Source organism: Myotis davidii, unplaced genomic scaffold (assembly GCF_000327345.1).
Source record: "Myotis davidii unplaced genomic scaffold, ASM32734v1 scaffold205, whole genome shotgun sequence".
NCBI lineage: Eukaryota > Metazoa > Chordata > Mammalia > Chiroptera > Vespertilionidae > Myotis > Myotis davidii.
In genome coordinates, this window is record NW_006297573.1 from 2080861 (window position 1) to 2101553 (window position 20693).

The 20693-nt window shown below is 42.7% G+C and overlaps 1 protein-coding gene across 1 annotated transcript in view; it reads left to right on the plus strand.

The window, feature by feature from the left end:
• The first annotated feature begins 305 nt into the window (after positions 1-305).
• Positions 306-20693, plus strand: part of ROR1 (receptor tyrosine kinase-like orphan receptor 1) — a 176180-nt gene continuing 155792 nt past the window's right edge. Inside the window, exons 1-2 of the mRNA XM_006773274.2 lie at positions 306-405; positions 1696-1767. Coding sequence (XP_006773337.1) covers positions 306-405; positions 1696-1767 — 172 coding nt within the window. The remainder of the gene's footprint in view (positions 406-1695; positions 1768-20693) is intronic.

Consider the following 20693-nt stretch of genomic DNA (forward strand, 5'->3'; position numbering starts at 1 on the left):
CCAGGACAAGTGGCTGAAGCAGAAGCACAGTCTTTTCCTGGGGTGTTGTGTTAAGCAGTTTTCTTATTTGGGTAAATGTTTCTTTTTGGTTTCATATTTGGAATTTTAGGTGCTTTAAGACCTCTGTCATACAGCCTGTCCAACTTCAGGTACCCTTAAAAGAATCAATGCTTTTTCTCCCCCCCTCAGGAGGTAGGAGGCGACAGGGGCCACATGAAATAGGGAGGGCATGTATGGTTTGTGTACTTTCTTTCCCACTGGCTTCCTTTCCCACGTGGACAAGGAAAGAGGCAAACCAAAGAGGTATGTACAAACCAAACAACCCTTTTGTCTCAGCCGTGTGTGGCAGGTGGATCGAAGACTCAGGAGACAAGCTACAAGTGGGCCCCTGCAAGGTCTCCGCAGGTAAACATCCTGTCCTTGGCCAAGCTCACTGACGGTGGCGTGTGGCTCCTACAGCCATGTGGCAGACAGTTCTCATCAGCAAATAAGGAAATGTGGAAAGTGTGCTTATCTAGGTGAAAAGGTGAAGCAAGGGAGAGGTGAGGTGAAAAGCAACTCAGGTTTGTTTCACAGACCTGAGTACTAGGCAGCATGGGCTGCTGGGAGTTGTGTGTGGGTGGTAGAGTCAGACAGACCTGGATTTGAATCCCAATTCTTCCACTTACTAAAGTTCACCTTAGATGCCAACTTAGATGCATTCTTAGTGGCTGCCTAGAGGAGTGTGTTGAAAAGACGCCAAGGCAGATCCCAGGTTTACTAGACAAGAAGGGCCATGACTGATGAGTGATGTCTGTACCAGCTTAAGGAAGGGGAACTTACAGCATGGGTACCATATCTCTAATGGCCTAGGGCTCTGGGCACTCTGAGATCCTGCACAGCACTGAAGTTTCATAACATAGTGAGTGAGTGAGTGAGTGTGTGTGTGTGTGTGTGTAGAAGTCACCTAAGGGGAGATTAGTGCAGTCCTATGAAAATGTACTAGTAGGATGGTGTCATGGCTTACATTTGCAAAAACAACAAAGTGATCATTTTATTATTACAGCATATTAGTGAGGAGTTTTAAAATATTCATAATATATTATGACCTTTAGTTTGTTGATTTGCATATTGCCTTTAATTTATGGTGGTTTTGAAATTTATCTTTTAAGTTCAGTTAACCACAGATAGCTCTCCGTATTCAAATGCTATCTTTTGTCTTGACTGAGGGTTTCACTATAGAGGCATGGGTTTCTCTAGGAATACAAATGCTATAAATTCACAAACACGAATGAAATCAGCAGCCAAAGCAACATTGGCCTTCCTTATTTTTCGTGAGAGGACTGTTGAATATATCCGTATAAGACTGGCCTTCTAACAAGATATGAGAGAGCTTATGCTTAATAATGGTGGATCATTTTTGCAGGTTTGGTTTTTCGTTAATGAAATATTTGCATTTTAATTTCTAAGCCTGTGTTTCAAACACAACAACCTTCCAATCTGGCCTACAGATTGTTCATCTGGACAGCCTCTCCAACGCAGGCACCTCTGCCTGGCAGGGGGAGCAGCCGTTCTGTTTAATACAGTATGGAATGGCAGCGGTCACTCTCAGAAGGCAGGGCCTTAGGAAATCTCCTGTAATGCTTCTAACAGCCCATAAGTTACTGAGGTTAACGTTGCCCTCATCTCTCTCCCCTCCCTCCTTTTTCTTTTCAGAAACAGAGTTGTCAGTCACTGCTGAGTTAGTGCCTACCTCATCATGGAACATTTCAAGTGAGCTCGACAAAGGTACACAGTGGGGACCCACTGGGGGAGAGGGAGGAAGGGAGGCATGAAACTCCAGTTCGAACCCTGGCACAGCTACTTTGAAATCAACTGCTTTTTAAATCACTGGAAAGAGGTGGGGGCCAAAATAAATTCCCTGCTTACTTTGTGATCATTTCACATTTAATGACTTGGAATTCTATTTTTTCTGGAGGGTTTTTTTTCTTCTCTCTCTCTCTCTCTGTCTCTTTCCTCTCCCTTCTTCCCCTAAAATGTTCCACATGGTGAAAACGCTTCAAGATGTGAAATAGGGTTGTTGCTGACCTTCCTGACACGGCATCTAGTGGATCTTATTTAGGGGATTTGATTCTGCCTGAGCCAGGATTGCTCAGAGCTGTTTGCTGGGTGACCTTTTACAGTGAGTATTTGATACGCTTGCAGGGTTCAGGACAGAGTATGTGAAGTGTTTGTAATTGCCTGCGCATACAGATGGCAGCTTCCTCTGTGCGCGTGAGGAGCAGGTTCCTACTATGTGGTTGTTGTAGTGTTAATGAAGCCTGGCCATATGCTAAGCACTGGCTACTCTATAGAGAGCCTCTATCCTGGAATGATAAATCAGGACACATTTAAAGCCCCTGCCATGGTCTCATATTACTTTTCCAGCCTTATTTCTCTTTAGTCTCCCCCATACCCCTTTATGCATTTCCAGCCAAATTTATATTTCTGTCTATATAGCCTGTGCTTTTCTGACCCTCTGCTTTTGTCTAAGTCATTCTTCCCATCTGACTGGCCCTTCCTTCCTTGCCAATACCCGCTCTCTCCCTCTACAAGGCGGCAAATTACTTCTCCTTCAAGTCTGAGCATAAAGTCTCCATGAGCCAGTCTTACCTAATCCCTCTGCCTCTGCAGGAAGTGGCCTATCCTTTGGAACTCCCATAGCCCATTTCCATGGTTTTCTCTTTGCATTTTCTATGTTATGTCATGGTGACTGACATACCTAGACACCTCACCCTTAAACCTAGAAATTCCTCATAGGTAAGATATCTTGTTCTTTTTTTTGTCTTTGTCCCCATCACAAGATCTCAGACAGACTGCTGTTCATAGGAAATCCTCAATAAATATGTGTGGAATGATGGGCCACACCATATCTGGGGACATAGATGGATGGGCCACACCCACATATATGTGTGCCAATACATTCAACAGACTTACTGAGTTTCTACTTTAGTTCAGGCACGATTCAAGGTTCTGGGATTATAATGATAAAAGGAACTCAAAACTCATTGTCAAAAATTGCCTTTGAGGAGCCCTAGCCAGTTAGCGTCAGCCTGTGGACCAAAGACTTCCAGGTTCCATCCTGGTCAAGAGCATACACCTTGGTTGCAGGTTCATCCCTGGCCGGGCCCTGGTCAGGGCTCATGCGGGAGGCAGCCAATCGATGTGTTTCTCTCACGTCAATGTTTCTGTCTTTCCCTCTCTCTTCCACTCTCCCTAAAAATCAATTGAAAAATATCCTTGGGTGAGGATTAACCAAAAAACAAATAAAAAATTGCCTTTGATAATCAGCTCTCTATTTTATATTTACTGGGAGTGTATTTCTTCTCTGAGGTGAGAGAACTGTACAACGTAGTCATAGACAAAATTATTTTGCTGGTTATGCTTCTTAGGTATTTTAGGGTGGCAGGATGAGGTGAGATGTCTTTTCACCTTAAATCAAAGGACATTTAGAGTAAGTTTTTATTCAGTTTAATCTGGAAATTCTTTATCTAATTAAGGCTTGAAACAGGGATTGTATGTTACTCTTCTCCACCTCCAGCACCAAGCACAGTACCCAGGAGGCAGATTTTCAACAAACATTTATGGACTGTTTTTAATGGAGAAGAAGACATGAAGCACACTAAACGTTAACTCTGTGCCTACCCTGTGTCAGGTGCTCCAAAAATGTGAACTTAATTGGCCAGCTCCTTATGGCACCAACAAGAAAAATGACATTATTGCCTCCTACATGCTATTAATCAGGTTCCAAGGGTGGCTATGAAGGGACAGCAGTGTGTGCTGAAAGGCAGCAGAGCCCTGTGAAGATCCTAGCCTGCCAGCCTTCATAGTTCTGCTAGACCAGCATGTAATTAGCAGTGATTGCCCTTCAAGAGAGAAGTAGTGTCAGTATTATGAACCTACAGGCCAAAGGACTGAACTCAGGCAGGCCTCAAACTTTTTGTATGTTCAGCATGACCTTCCAGAGAGCATGGATGGCTTTCCAGGGATTCTTGGTATCTTCTTTGTCTAGAAGATCATTATTGCATGGTCTTTCATTCCCACTTAGAAAGAAAAGATGATTAATTAATTCATTCATTGATCAAATCTTGATTGCTGCCTACTCTGTTCTGGGCACTGCAAGACTTAGGATCGAAAGATGAATCAGACAAAGGTCTCTGTCCTCCATAAGGGAAAGATTGATATCAAAGTGCTTAATCATAACCTTCTGGTCAATTTGATAGACTAGGTTTTCAAGGGACATATCAGCCGATCACAGGGAGATGCTGGTGAAAATATACAATGGGAAAAAAATCCATTGCCAGACTTATATGCAAAAAGTAGAAATCCCAGGTGCTAGAAACAAAGAGCGAGCTCAGTAATGGAGCAATGATTAGTGAGAAGGAATTAAACAAAAGGTACTATGAAAATATGGGCAGTATGTAGGGTTCTTAGGGGCTGGAGTTTCAGTAAGTACCCAGTGGGGATGAGCGTTAAGGCCATAGCCAACAACCGCCTATGTAGCTAGCTTTCAGTGAGGAATGATGAGGCTGAGCATGAAATAAGGAAGAGTCTGCTGAGGTTTCCACTATGGAAGTCTGTCAGCCACCCTGGGTCATGGGGATCACCCATGAGAAATCCAAACCAAACCTATGCTAAACATGTGTATGGATGGGTTCAGGGTTCTTATTATATAGTGCACAAGCCACAAGCCAAGAAGATAACGTGAAAACTTGGTCTGGAATTAATTGAACTGTGAGATACTGAAAAGCAGGTCATAAAAGTGTCTCAACATCTCAGTGCATGTGGGTCTCACACCAGAATCAAAATTAAAAAAAAATCAAAACAACGGCCGCAAACTCCTGCTGATGTTAAGTTTACTTTTATATGTACTACTAGAGGCCTGGTGCACGAAATTCGTGCAGGGGAGGGAGGGGTGTGTCCCTCAGCCCCGCCTGCACCCTCTCCAATCTGGAACCCCTCGAGGGATGTCTGACTGCTAAACGGGCAGTTGGACATCCCTCTCACAATCCAGGACTGTTGGCTCTCAACCACTTCCCTCCCTGCCTGCCTGATTGCCCCTAACCACTCCCCTGCCAGCCTGATTGATGCCTAACTGCTTCCCTGCTGGCCTGATTGCCCCTAACTGCCCTCCCCTGCCAGCCTGGTTCCCCGCAACTGAACCTCCCCTGCAGGCCTGGTCCCTCCCAACTGCTTTCCCCTGCTGGCCATCTCATGTCCACATGGGGGTGGCCATCTTGTGTGTTGGAGTGATGGTCAACTTGCTTATTACTCTTTTGTTAGATAGGATGCATGCAAGAGAGGAAAAATGCACACTAGCCATTTTGTTCGATGGATAGAGCATTGGCCCGAGACTGAAGGGTCCTGGGTTCAATTCTGGTGGAGGGCACGTACCTCAGTGGCATGCTCGATTTCCAGTCCTGGTCAGGGTGCATACAGGAGGCAACCAATCAATGTGCCTCTCTCACATCCATGTTTCCCTCTCTCTGTCTCTCCCCCTTCCTTCTACTCTCTCTAAAAATCAATGGGAATATATCCTTGGATGAGGATTAATAGAAAGAGAGAGAGAGAGAGAGAGAGAGAGAGAGAGAGAGAGAGAGAGAGAATTCCACCATAAGTGAGAGCCAGCAGATCAAACATGTGGAGAAGTTCATATCTTAGAAACTAAATGCAACAGATGAATTTGATAGTATAAATGTTAGAAAATGTTTGATGATGAAAGAGGGAATAGAAACCATAGGGCAAGTACAGGATAATATGACAAAAAAGTAGACATTTTAAAAGAACTAAATAGGAATTCTAGAATTAAAAAAGTTATAGGAATGAAAAATTCATCAAATGGGTTAAACAGTGGATACATTCAACTGAAGAGAGAAATTGTGAACTGGAAGATACATTTGAAATAAAACAGTGGTTAAGAGAATGGATTCTGTAGCCAAGGTAACTAGGTTTGCATCCTGACTCTACTACTGGAATGCTGTGTGACTTTGGGAAAGCCACTCAACCTATCTGTGCTTTGGTCTCCTCATTTGTCAAATGAGCTAATGAAAGTAACTACCTCATATGGTTGCTGTGAAAATTGATCTGGCTAGCAAATCTGATAAACTAATTGGAGAATAAGAAGTAGCAGCTGTTTTTGGTTAATGTGGTTATTACTTTGGGCTTGATAATAAAATAAAAAAATCATAGGTACTTTGGCAGTCTCACAGGAAAGCATATTTTAGGCTTGGAGCAGGAATTGCAGGTCCTGTTAAATCAGCCCATGCCAGCAACTGCCCACAATGGCATTATACACGAGTGTTCACCCACACAAGCGCCATACTTCTTAGCTTGGTAAACAAGATTTTCCATAGTCTTACCCCTGTTGAATCCTCTCTCCTCACCCCTACACTCCATACTTTGTACTCCATTTGTTTCAACAGCCTGCCTCTTAATTTCCTAAAAATATCTTTAGGGATATGTTTTTGCTGGTTCAGTTTCTTCTGACTGGATATCTTTAGCCCCGTTCTACACTTGGCTAATTCCTTCTTTACTTAAGCATCACCATGAACATTCGTTCACCCCCTTTTCCCCATAGCACTCCTAAGGCGCACAGTGCTGAGTAAGACAGGCTGTATTCCTGCTTTGTTGGACTTTACATTCTAAAAGAGAGAAAGACAATCAATAAAATCTTTCATCAACCCCATTGACCATGCTGCCAACAGTGCCCCTAAATATTTCATATGTGCTCTATACCTCTTTATGTCAATCTTGATTAGAGTCTTTACCAAGCTGTATTGAAATGCTCTATTTTGTGCCTGTCTCTTTAAAATCAGGGGCTCTCTAATCTATGGGCATGCTCGTATTGCACAATGTCCGGTGTATAGTAGAAAATCTGGTGTTAAATTGTATAGGTTCAAACAGCATCTGCGCCAGTTCATAGCTACTATGTGTGAATACCTACTAGGTGTGATGCACTTGCTAAGCATGTTGCATACATCCTGTGAATTCACACCAGCCTTTGCAGTAGAACAGGTAGATGACAGAGGCTCATGTGAGTTAAAGGAGTTGGCTGTGGGGCACAGCTGGTGAGTGGTAGTGCCAAGACTCCCACCAAGGCCTCAGGCCAAATGCAGCTGATGACACTATCTCCCTTGCCTTTCTATGCAGCTGATGACACTATCTCCCTTGCCTTTCTATCCCCTGCTCCTGCAGGGCAATTTTTCTCACTTGGGGGAGCAGTCAAAATAAAATCCAACACGTGATATTCTTTAATGCCATTCTCTTCACTTTGCCACTCTGTTTCCATCAATCCTACCCTATCCTGGCTCTCCAGCCTCACTCAGGCCCTGGTTTTCTCTTAACCCAGTGCAGTCAGTGGCACTAAACAGTTACCTTTCAAACAGGAAATGAAATTGAAAAGAGACAAGACCACCGGGGAAGAGCTGATGAAAGCTACTATTGATGGGGTAAGGGGGTAATGTCTGAAACAAATGCTTCATAACCAAGGGCCTCCTAAAGTACATGGATCCACAGGGGCCCAACCTCAGCTTCCCCAGGGGGCTTGGGGTGGGGTGTGAGGAAGGCCTCTTATCCCCTTCTTCCATTCTCAGTCACATGAGATCTCAGAGGTTCTCTACAGAAAGCCAAATGTTTCTTTTGGAGAAGGGGCTGGAAATTGTAGCCCCAGGTAGCTGAAAGGGAGGGAGCCTACTACTTTAAAAAAATACCGAGGCCCGCTTCCAACTGCAACTAGTTCTCTGTGCTCACAGACTAGATTTGGAGGTAGTTTTGCCCTGGCTGGCTTTTTTATGTTTATTTTTTTAAAATATATTTTTATTAATTTCAGAGAGGAAGGGAGAGGGAGAGAGAGAGAGATAGAAACATCAATAATGAGAGAGAATCGATTGGCTGCCTCCTGCACGCCTCCTACTGGGGATCGAGCCAGCAACCTGGGCATGTGCCTGACCGAGAATCAAACAGTGACCTCCTGGTTCATAGGCTGACACTCAACCATTGAGCCACGCTGGCCGGGCCTGGCTTGCTTTTTAAATGGAGAGCTTGTTTTCTCCACAGCCTTGGAGTTTTGCACATAGTAGGGAAATGCACAGCTTGGTCCTCACGAACATGGGTTCTGGAGTTACTGTGACTCTGAGCTCCCTTTTGCTCACTTGTGGGTGACGGTATTGGTATCTATCACCTAAGATGGTTTTCCTGGCCAAGAAACACATCTATGGATTGCCATAGGACAGCTGTCTGCATGGTCGCAATAGACAGATGCGTGCTGGCCTCAGCACCTTAATGCCCCTCTTCCCTGAGAACTTAACTGTCAAGGGGCTGGGACCAGGTTCTCTAGTTCAGGAGTGGTTGCTTCCTCTTGTTCCCCCTCTCTTCTACTTGATTTTCCATGGCACATAAAGAGTCTATTTAAACACTATTGACTGGCCTGTAGCTTAGAGCAGCCGTGGGCAAACTACAGCCTGTGGGCCGGATCCGGGCCGTTTGAAATGAATAAAACTAAAAAAAAAAAAAAAAAAGACCGTACCCTTTTATGTAATGATGTTTACTTTGAATTTATATTAGTTCACACAAACACTCCATCCATGCTTTTGTTCCGGCCCTCCGGTCCAGTTTAAGAACCCATTGTGGCCCTCAAGTCAAAAAGTTTGCCCACCCCTGGCTTAGAGCTTAGTTCACAGCTAGTTCGAAAGGGGTAGCTGAGTCCTTTCCTCGTGCAACTTACTATGTGTATTTGGAGCATGTAGTGGGCGAAGGGGCAAGATAAGGGTGGACTGGGACAGGAACCTCGGTACTTGGTAAGCTAAAGGACAGTCCTTCTGGGACTGGAGTCTCTGGCAGTTCATCCATCCTTTGTTTCATTTTCAAAACTGGCAGCTGGTTGCAGGAACTTCTGGTGAAATTGCGGGGGGAGCCATGTGGTGTTTAATACAGCCCAATTTCAGCAGGTTTTGGCCCTAGCCATATCCTCCCAATGTTGATAGCATCGCTTTCTTTAAAGGACTGACGTTTTCCTGCCACTGTCAACAACAGAAGCACTTGGAACCTCTATAACCTCTTATGGAAAAGGGGGAAAGTGACACTGGCTCTAAAGGGTTGTCACAAGCGCCGGATAAAGTGTGACGTGCCCTCACAGACTCTAGCACAGATACTGCTCACTGCAGATGTTCTGTTATTCCCAAGGGTAGGGTAGTATGATCTGGGGGAAGAGCACTTAAGAAAGAGCTTATATTCAGACCCAACTCAACTCCATGGCCATTGTGAAGCTCCAAGGCTTCAGACACTAGATACCTGAGGCTGTTGAGCACCTGAAAGTGGTCAGTTCACAATGAGATTAGTGTAAGTGTACAGCCACAACTGGATCCCAAAGGCTTAGTATGAAAAAAAGGACTTAAAATAACTTAGTAGTAATTTCTTGAAGTTTAATGTTTCACATATTGGATTATGTGAAATCTATTATTAAATTTAATTTTGCCTGGTTCTTCTAAATGTGGCTACTAAACATTTTACCATCACACATGTCACTGGGATTATATTTCTATTCCAAGGTGCTACTCTAATGAACAGCTGGAACCTCAGGTAAATCTCCTAACTTGCGTTTCCTCCTTACAGCATGAGAAGTTCTCCTCCTATCTTTCCCAACTTTAAAATTCTAGGAACTACATTTTATAAAAAGAAATTTTTCTAAAACTGATTTGCATGTGTGTGTGTGTGTGTGTGTGTGTGTGATGCTTAAAAACAGATACAGTACTTTATGTGTAATGGATTATCATTACTGATTATAATCTGATGTTTAACCCTCCGTGAAAGGCAGTCTTTCATTCTCCCTCTGGGTAGAAAAATTTTGTAGGTTAAAGTCTAAAGCACAGAGGGATTTTACTTTGCTAGAAAGGACCCAGGACAGCATTGGAACCACAGGGCAAGTCCGGAAGTCCTAATGCCCTAATGCCCATTAGTCCTAGGCCCTAATGACCCAGCATTGTCTCATCTCCCAAACTTCCCCTTGCACTGTTTTCCTCAGCAGGTTATGCACCAGCCACTCTAGCTTCCTTGCAGCCCCTCCAGCAAGCCAGGCTCATTCCTGACCAAAATGCATATTGATATGCTATTCTCTCTACCCAGAATCCTCTTCTCTTGCTTTCCCCTCCTTCAGGTGTGAGCGCAATTGTCATCTCCTCAGATAAGCCTTTCCTGATCACCCAAAGTTAGTTTCGTGTTCCTTTATAGCAATAATAATAATAAAAAAATCTGATCTAAACCTGGAAGCAATGAGAACACTGTCTTGATAGGAAATCAGGGGAGGTTCTGGCCAGCTTGCTATGGCTGCTTTCTCTCCAGAACTAACAAGCTCTTGGTCCCTTTGCCTGGAATCCAGCTTAGAAGCACACGGCATGGAAATCAGTTCCCCTTCAATCAAGCTGCTCTCTCCAGGACTCTTGTTAATCCTCTTTACTTGACCAGTCTTTTCACTTTAGCGAAAGAAACCTACAAGATGAGGGCTATGGGATTCTGTCAAAAAAGAGCAGGAAAACGATCCTTTATAGTCCATCTTGATTCTTCCAAGCTTGCTCAGAGGGGAGGAGTTTGCCTCTGGCAGCATGTAGGGGCGGAGAGAGCCAGCCTCACCACCCAGGGGTCTTTGCAGCCAGTTATTTCAACTCCAGTTCCAGCTCTGGGCCCCAGCCCCTCACAGCAGCCCTCTGTCCCCTCCCCTGTGTGCCTGTCAGTGAGGCATTCAGCTTCCAGGCAGAGGCGCTGGGATGTTCTGCAAATGGCTCCCTGGGCTGTGTGGGAAGCACGAGTGGTGGGTGCTTTAAAGAAGGATGTAAACATACCTGTTTGAAAACAGACGGTTACCCTGGAACAAAGGATTTTCACATCTTCCTCGGCGAGGCCCAGCTCATGGCCGTCTGAGGTAGGGGGCAGCCCTTCCTTTGCTCCGGCCTGTTTTCTGGAGGCTTACATGCCCACGACTCCATTGTAACTCTCCTGAGCTTGCAGGGGAAGTTAGTCCATAAACAGGACAAGTCCCTTGTTTGGGATAAGGACCCACAATAGGAGGAAGGCAGCGAGGCCTTCAGCAGGCAGTGAGCTCTGCAACCCATTACAGACCTCATTAGGAGGCGGTGGAGTGCGGGGAAACTGCTCTTAGACAAGGTTGGAAATTTCTGCATTCCTGTGCCAGGCAAGATTTCCTGTAGGGCCCTGAGAAGCTCACTAATCATCTCTTTAGTTCCAAGCGATATTACTTCAGGGCAGATCCTGTCAAGGCCCCATGCTTAAATATCTCTCTGCCTGGGTTTACTCCATCAAATGCTTCATTTGCTTTAACAAATGCTCTGAGCTTTAGCTGGTCCAGCCGCTTAGGAAGCTCAACTCCCCACATGCCTCAGAGGGCTCTTGCTCTGCCCCCAATTGCTGCAACTAAGAGTAACTCATTTTCTGTAAAGGATCCTATTGGACGTTCGTCAGACCTGACCAACTCCAGCCTTTGGAATATGCTTGTGTAGAATTCACGTTGACTTGCAAGGCTTTTCTATCCATGGCCTTCATTCATCTTTTGAACTCAGATAGGTATGTTTTCCTGGAGAGTCTTCCCACGTCTCTAATTTCAGTTCTTTTCCAAACACTTATGTTCACTCATTCATTCAACAGGCATTTATTGAGTGCCAACTGTGTGCCAGGCATTATACTAAAGACACAGTGGTGAAAAAACACTCTCTTCTTATGAAGCTCACTTTTTTGGTGGAGTTAGCACATCCCTGTGGAAAGAAGTACTCTTACAGCTAATATTTCCTAGATGTTTGTTCTGTCCCAGGTGCTGTACTGGACACTTTACTCACAATACTATCCCATTTCATGTGCCATAAAATCATGGGTGGGAGATCCTGTTATGTCCATTTTATAATCAGGAAAACAAGCTTAAAGAGGTAAAGTAACTCAATTACTAAGTGGCAGAGCCAGGATTCAAGTTCAGGTTTTTCTGACTACACAAGCCATATTCTCAATAACTCCACTTCTAAGATAGCAATCCATGTTTATAGGGAGGAAAGAAAGGATGAGGTTGTGAGCTTTTGAGCTTATAGACTATCTTTTCTGGAAGATGGATATTCTTAATTGCCCTTCAGTGATTTTTTAAAATTTTTTGGTTTTTTTCTATAACTTCCATACTTTTTAAAATAACTATCCCAAACTATTTTTTTTAAATCCTCACCCGAGGATATGTTTATTGCATTGATTTTTAGAGAGAGTGGGAGGGAGAGGGAGAGAAGGAAGAGGAAGAGGAAGAGGAAGAGGAAGAGGAAGAAACATCAATCAACCACCTCCTGCACATGCCCTGACTAAGGATTGAACCCACAACTTAGGTATGTGCCCTAACTGGGGATTGAAACTGCAACCTAGATATGTGCCCTGACAGGGAATTGGACCTACAACCTTCCAGGGTTCGAGATGACCCCCCACCCAGGCAGGGCTAGAAAACTTTTAATAGTGCAGCCTAACTGAAGACATGAGCTCATAGAAAGCCTTTCTGTTGGTGATAAGCATCTCTCTGCTAACGATTGTTAGTGGGGACAGGCTGATCATGACCATCTAATAAAACCTTGGGCCCAGATAACAGGTAACTCCTGAGCAGCCTTGAGATGCTGGTCTTAAAATTAATGCCACTTTGGTGCTAACAGAAGCATCCTGTAGCGAACTGAAGTTGCCCCCTGAAGCCCATCCCTCTGGTGCTACGTAAACCTGCTAGGCAGTTACTTCTCAGTTCTCAGCAGTCCTCATCCTGCCAAGTGATTTGGGAAAGGCCTGGGGAAATTTTAAAAGATCACTGCACAATCCAGCTAAATGGTTTGGATCATGGGCCAGTTAAAACAGCTTCATTTACTCTTGTTTTGTGAAAGTTAATGTCTCTGGGAAACTTCTATTAGGATATGGGTCTCAGCTACTCGGCTCTTTTGAGAGGAGGTAGGCCTAGAGCAGGGGTGGGCAAACTTTTTGACTCGAGGGCCACAATGGGTTCTTAAACTGGACCGGAGGGCCGGAACAAAAGCATGGATGGAGTGTTTGTGTGAACTAATATAAATTCAAAGTAAACATCATTACATAAAAGGGTTCGGTCTTTTTTTTTTTTTAGTTTTATTCATTTCAAACGGGCCGGATCTGGCCCGCGGGCCGTAGTTTGCCCACAGCTGGTCTAGAGGGTCTCTCTCTAAGCTGAATGACCTTTAGAGGTCATACAATCCAACTTTCTAGCTTATATGTGACTGTTTCCAAAAGCTTCCTAAGTGGCTGTACATTAATGCTTTATTTCTAATTTGCACACTTCTACATTAACACTTGCTTTCGTGTCATGGCACAAGGCTAACCTATGTTTGTCTTTGAGAAATCCTAAGGTTATTTTTTCTTACGTTGAGCCAACTGGTCTTCATTCGCATTCTTTCTGCTATGTCTGCTTCTCAGAAAGTGGAGGAAGGCTGGTCCTTGGACTTTGTCGTGAGGTTGGTCTCGGTTTCTGCTCTAGTGCTCAGTTGCTGTATGACCTTGGGTAAATTCCTTAACCTCTTTGAGCCCCACTTTGATCATTTATAAAATGGGAATTCAAGAATTCCTATTATTACACATTATGACTTTGAGAAGGACAAAGTTAAATGCTGGTCAAAAGGACATGGACTCTACCTTTTTTAGCATTGTGTGTGGTCATTTCAGACTTGAAGATGACTTGAGGTTTTCTTTATTAGGTAATTCTAAGCTTCTAAGGCATGTATGTAGTGTTTGAAGCAGTGCCTTGTAGCCTTATTCTTGACTAATAAAGAAAGCCAAAATACACTGTAGATAAGTTTGTAAGTACAGTTAAAAGAAGAGTCAAAATCAATGTGCTATTAATTTAAACAATCTGTTATGAAACTTATTAGTGTCCTCATTAATTCCAGTGTTGCTTTGAACTTTGGGACAAAATGACAAATGGTCTTTGAGGGCCTTTTCTGTTCTTAGGTAGAGGACCTAGTTCTTGAACTCCTGGACCTCATGGTGTTCTTTTAAGGATTAGGGGAGATCATGTATGGCTGTGGTAGTGCATTGTCATTATATTATTGTCCAAAGATTCTCCTTTTTAGTATATGTGCTGCCGAAGCGAGCACTAAAGATTCTCCTTTTTCTATGGCTAAACATTTAGCATTATTTTCATTATTTCTCCTCCTCGCTTGTTTTCAAGATTCTCCCCCCATAAATGGTGGCCTCCTGGAGTGAATATACAGTTCCCCAGGTAGGCCTGGACCATGTAGAATGCAGCAGGACCATCCCCTTCATTTTGCACTTTTATTTCTGCAACTGAAATTCTCAGCTTCTGGGTAGCATCATCTTCTTACTGACTTATGATGAGCCTGCAGTTGACTAAATTTCTTGTGAGGTTCTCACAATGTTTGCCATTTACCTGCATCTCTCCTTTCTCATACTTCTGTAATCAATATTTTATGTCTGAGTACTCACTATTCCCATCATACCTATTCTTATATATTTCACCAAGTTTGATTTAGCATATTATTTGATGCCATCATTTAGCATCTACAGAACCTGCTAACATTGTGTTATATATTAATTGGGTCCTCATCTAAGACATTGATGCAGCTGTTGGCTGGAGAAGGATACAGACAGAGCCCCCATCATGATTACATCTTGTCTTGTTGCCATATGGAGAACTGCCTCTCTTATAAGTGTATATAGTTCAGAGAATGTTTTTAAGAGTCTACAGACCTATTTTAGTATCTTCCTGGTTCTCTGAACTCTTCAAGTCAACATTCCTATTTTGTCTTAGTAATCTATTGAATAAGCATTTGTAGGTGCCAGGAATAGAAACAAATTACATGTGTCTGTCTTCAAGATGCTCATAGTCTAGTGCGAGAAACACACTATCAGACTAAAAAGAAGTGGGTGCATAATTGAAAGAGTGCATCTCCCAATACAGTCTGATTGGGAGTTTGGGCTTCCACATATGAATTTTGGGAGGATACAATTCCATAGCATCCACCTTAAAATATTTTGTACATTTTTTTCTACTTTTCAATTGCTTTATAGAGAGAGAGGAAAGGAGAGGGAGAGAGAGAAAAACATTGATGTGAGAGTGGATCATCTATCGGCTGCCTCTTGCATGCACTCCCCTTACTGGGATCAAGCTCAAAACCCAGGCATGTGCTTTGACCGGGAATCAAACCAGGAACCTCCTGGTGCATGGGGACGACACCACCCCACCAACTGAGCCACACTGGCCAGGGCACATTTCATACATTTTCACTTTGACATGCTTTTGTCTATGCTATTCCCCCAGCATAAGTTTTTAACCCTTCAAAATCCTTCCAGTTCTTGAATATCCAGCTCAAATGTCACCTCCCATGAAGCCTTCTCTGATTTTCCAATCAAACTTATTCTTTCTCCTACATAGTGATAATACTTTAATTGTATTTTTATTTAGCCCCATTTTTGCCCAGACTGTGTTATACATTTAGGCTCCTCGAAAGTAGGTATCCTGCCTTAATATGCTCCCAATTTGTCTGCCTCCAATTTCTATTGGTACTCCCTAAAGGTATGACTTGTGTTATTCATTAGTTCTAAGGAATAGTGAAAGCAATTTGGTAGGTTTAAGCTGGAGAAGAAAAGGCTATAGAAAGCCTCATGACTGTGCCCAAGTATTAGAAGCGATGCCTTATAAAAGAAAGAAAAAAGGTTCCATGAGACATTTCAATTGAGGTCACCAGGTAAAAGTTACAAAGAAGCAGATTTCAGCCCAATATATGAAAGACCTTTTTAATTAAAAAGACTAAAAGGGGCCCAGCCGGTGTGGCTCTGCGGTTGAACATCGACCCAGGAATTAAGAGGTTGCTGGTTCAATTCACGGTCAGGGCGCATGCCGGGGTTATGGGCCCAATCCTCAGTAGGGAGCGTGCAGGAGGCAGCTGATCAATGATGTTCCTCCTTCACACATATTCCTATCCCTTTATCCCTCTCCCTTCCTCTCTCTCCAAAAATCAACAAAAAGATATTTTTTTTAAAAAAAACTAACACTCACTGATAACCAAGAGCGGAACACTGCTGCTGTACACACATTATTTCTACTACCACATAGTCTTAGAACATAGTTCCCTCTTTTACAGATGAAGAAACCAAAATTCCAAAAGGCCAAAGACCTAGTGTAATTTCACATAGTCTATCCCCGCGCCTGTTCCTTCATGAGGACACAATCTCCCTCTCCAGACTGGCTGACCTTTCTCAGGAATTCTATACCAGGAATGCACTAGGGTGTTGGTTTAGCTAATACTTGAAGTTTTTTTCTGTCTCTAAAATCCTATGACTCAGAAATTTTCAGTCTCTGACATCAGTTTAATGGAAATAGACCTATCTTCTGTCATCTTTTTGTGGAAAAAAAATCTATAATAATAAAAGCATAATATGCTAATTAGACCGGACGGAGCTTGGACTGTGAGGGAAGCCCGGGTCCTGTGCCAGAGGGAAGCCGGTGCCAGCAGCCGGGGGAAGGAAGGCCTACTATTGCATGAATTTCGTGCATCGGGCCTCCAGTATATCATAAAACTCTTAATTAAGAGTATTGCAAATTATCATTACAGTATTTCATGTATCATTGGTCTCACTTCATATTTATGAAACTGTTTGGAGGAAACAGTTCTGGAAATATCCATACTCATAAAATTGACTTTATCCTAGCCAATAGGGGCTATAGTTTTCAAACAAGAGCTACTCTATCTGGGGGGGAAAGCGATAATATGCCTAACTTGTCACCTGACTCTAGAAGTCAGATGGATGAGGTACTTAGGCCTGCTGTCCTGATTGCAATCCATGCTGAAAGTGGGCCCTGCAGACTGAGCTCCCAGTACCCCAAGGGCCAGCTCCCGGGGCAGGCAGCCAGTGTTCTGAAGCAGCTGCCATTTTTCTTCGATAATTCATGTGTGAAAGTGTCTCCGCTGTAAGAATTTCGGTCATCTTGTTCTTCTGCCCAGAGCCAGGCTCTTATCAGACCAGAAGTGTCTCCTCATATAAAATGCATCCAAGTTGCGAAGTTCCTGGATGATAAGGGTAGTTGCTCATTCCAAATACATAACTCTTTTCATCTATGACATCTTATATTTGGCTACACTGTTTTCTGTACTCAACAGGGCCTTAGAATCCTAGAGCTGGTGTACATGGTGGTGTAACGTAGAGATAATGCAAAATGATTGAGTAGCTCTATTTTCACAATTCATATGGTTTCTTTAATTCAGTATCTCTCTTTCCAGTTGTGAAGTCATTGCCTTGAATTTGAGCAAAGCCTCTGTTCCTGGGTATGTGTGTGTTTTAAATAACATTTTGGCATGTGCTATGAAACTCCTCTCCACTCTGCCCCCTCCCCTGCCCCTCCCTCCAGTCAGAGGAGAGATGAATCACCAAATGACCTGCTAGGAATATCTAAAACCAGTTTAGTTCAGTTTGTTTGTTTGTTTTTCCAGTTTTTCATTCATCCTACTTTATTTTCCCAGAAAATATATCATAGATATCCTCCTCTTCTTTCATTTCTAGTGTACAAAATGTGTTGTTCTTGGGTGGAGATGGAAATAGAGAGAGGGAGAGAATGAAATCTGTATCTTGCAGAGTAGAAATGCCATCAAAACATGAGTGTGACGTTGATACTGCTGTGGGATCATTTAACACAGTTGGCCTCAAGTTTAACTGACACAACTCAGAGAGGAGACGGATTCACTCAATATCAAACAGTGCTTTCCTGGTAGAAATGTAACCAGACCCCATTCCCTGGTCCTCATTGCATAGCCTCAAAACATCACAGCTTCTGAGAAGTCTTCCACATTTGCAATCAAGGTCAGGCTAAGGCATCAGCCCCCTCAGGGCTTGGAGGATGCTATCAAGGCAGTATGTCTGGTCCTTACAGTCCTGTCACAGATCTCAAGGATCTGGAACCCACGAAATGAAATCCTCAAATAATTATCTCCCATTGTTTTCCGCACTCAAGTTCTAAAGACAAAGATAGAAAAGGTAGGAAAATAAATAAGGGAAAAATAACCGAGGATATGTTTCTTTCATTAAAAAAGCAATATCCTATATGAGTCCTCTTACATGAAGTATCTCAAATAGTCAAATTGATAGAGATGGAGTAGAATGGTGGCTGGAGGGGGCTGGGATGAAGGGATAACGGGGAGTTGTTTGATGGGTACTGTGTCTTAGTTTGGAAAGATGAAAAATGTTCTGTGGACCAATGGTGGTGATGGTTGCCCATTGTGAATGTACTTAATACCACTGAAATGTACACTTATTAGTAAAATAGTTTAAAATGGTAAATTTTATGTTATGTATAGTTTATCATAATAAAAAAGTTCTATCTTTGGTACAATCTGGAATTTCCATACCCTATGTGTATGCATCCCTAGAAATAGGCTATGGTGCCCTAAAGAATAGTAGTAACACATTTATACTATCTTTTATTTGCCTTGCTTTTTTTTTGTTTTTAAAGAAATTTTACATGCATGATTGTGTTTGATAGTTACCAAAACTATCATGAGAAGGGCATGACAGGCATCCCTGTCCTTATTGTACAGATGAGTAAACTGAGGCTCCACATGACACAGCTGATAGATCAAAGAGTTGTTACTAGAACCCAGGGCTTCTGATTTGTGTTCATGGGGCCAAGCAAGGTCCACTTTTGTAAAAAGGTTTAGATTGATACTTCACATATTATTCTTACTAACCCTGGAAAGTAAAAGAATCTATTGTATTTTATTATTTTTTAATCCTCATCCGAGGATATGTTTCCACTAATTTTAAAGGGAGAGGAAGGGAGAGGAAAAGAGAATGAGAAAGAGAGAGAGAATCAGTTTCTGGTTGCCTCCCTTACACACTCTGACCAGGGAGTGAACCCAAAACCCAGGCATGTGGCCTGACTGGTAATGGAACCTGTGACTTCTTGGTACACAGTTCGATGCTCTAACCAGCTGAGCCGTACCAGCCAGGGCTAGACTAATATATTTCAGAAGAATTTTCAATAACTTTGAGCACTGATGTGGTTTTGAGGAGGTTTTTACCATGAAAATAAATTAACTTAGCCACCCTACTGTCTAAATTCTATTAACTAAGATTTTATTGTACAGTAATAAGACTGACAAACACTTATATAGGAGTTGACTATGTACCAGATACTAGTCTAAGTACCTTGACTATACTAACTTATTTAAGGGAGTGTATAATTTATAATTTATTGAGAATAGCATGTACTAAATAGCCTTCGAAGGGCTTCAGATACTTCATCTCATTTAATCAGCCTAACAGTCTGACTCAGCAGGTATTACAAGAGCTTCTAGATGTTAAATAATCTGCTGTAAGATGCCGGATTAGAAGTGACATAGCCAAGACTCAAATCCAGGTCTGCCTACCTCTTCTACTCACACAGATGGCGTAGTGTGTGTCTTTCTAATCAATGTCATCTCCAAATATTAATTATGTCATTCAAGGGGCCGGGGCAGTGTCCATGTGTGGCTGCTGGTTGGCTCAGAGCTTGCTTCTTGAGGGACTTCTAAGTTTCTCTCTGAAATTCTGGCTGGAAATTTGATTCAGTTGCTGAAAGCAGAAGAAATACAGCTTTCATGTTCATGCGCAATTTGCTTTTTCATTTTCTTTTATTATCCTGAGACTTACTGTAAATCACACGTTCCCATCAGTCCTGGGGGTTCTGATTATGTTCATGCGGTCCAGCTAAGAGCAAGGGCAGTAAATTACTGCCACTTTGTTTGAAAATTTTTTTAGCCACAGTACATTAGCTGCTTTTGTTTGCTTTTCCACTGGTGGTGTGCACGTTTTTATTTCAGAATTGGTGTTTCTTGAATGTCTCATTTGTGAATAATGCAGCTTGCAAAATGGAATGATTGGAACAAAAATATGCAAGAGGGTGTCCTGTTGGCATATGTAAGATTTTAAAGCATTTACATCCAAAATGAGTTCTCGAGTTCTCTTTCACACATGCACATGCGCGCATGCGCGTACACACACACACACACACACACACACACACACACGCACGCACGCACACACACACGCTCATTTGTTGCATTTTCCTGTTCTCTTCATTCTACTCCAGTTCCCAAAAAGCAATTATAAGGTTATGACCAACACAGCAACTGATATCAGGTAACTACCAAGACATACCTTCTTCTAGGCTTTTCTAGGTATTTTTGTTTATTTGAAAGATTGATAGATCAGAGGGTCAGGGGTCGTGTTTTATTGTAAGTTTCTGTTCCAAATTTCTGGACATTTTCAGTACAAAAACAAAAGAATAAAAGTAAAAGAAAGATAGGAAAGAAAAGGAAAAAGAAAGGAAATCTTTTAAAAGGCAAAATGGGGCTAATAAGAACCAGGTCCTAAAGTGACTATCAATATGTCAAAAATAACTGCTTTTCCTTTATTCAGTAGCATTAATCTTAAGGTACCTACATTCCTGTGGAATCTCCTAATGGCTTGCCTTGATTCTCTTGCTGGGCCATCCATAAATAGGGTGGCTTCCAAAGCAATACCCAGATCCTCAATAGCTCTCAGTAATTGGTGTTGGAGTTCAGTGGACACATTAGTTTATGGTCTTCAAATCACATCTTCTAATAAAGTGGCCAGGAAGGAGGCAGCCTAGCTTGCCCTGGTAA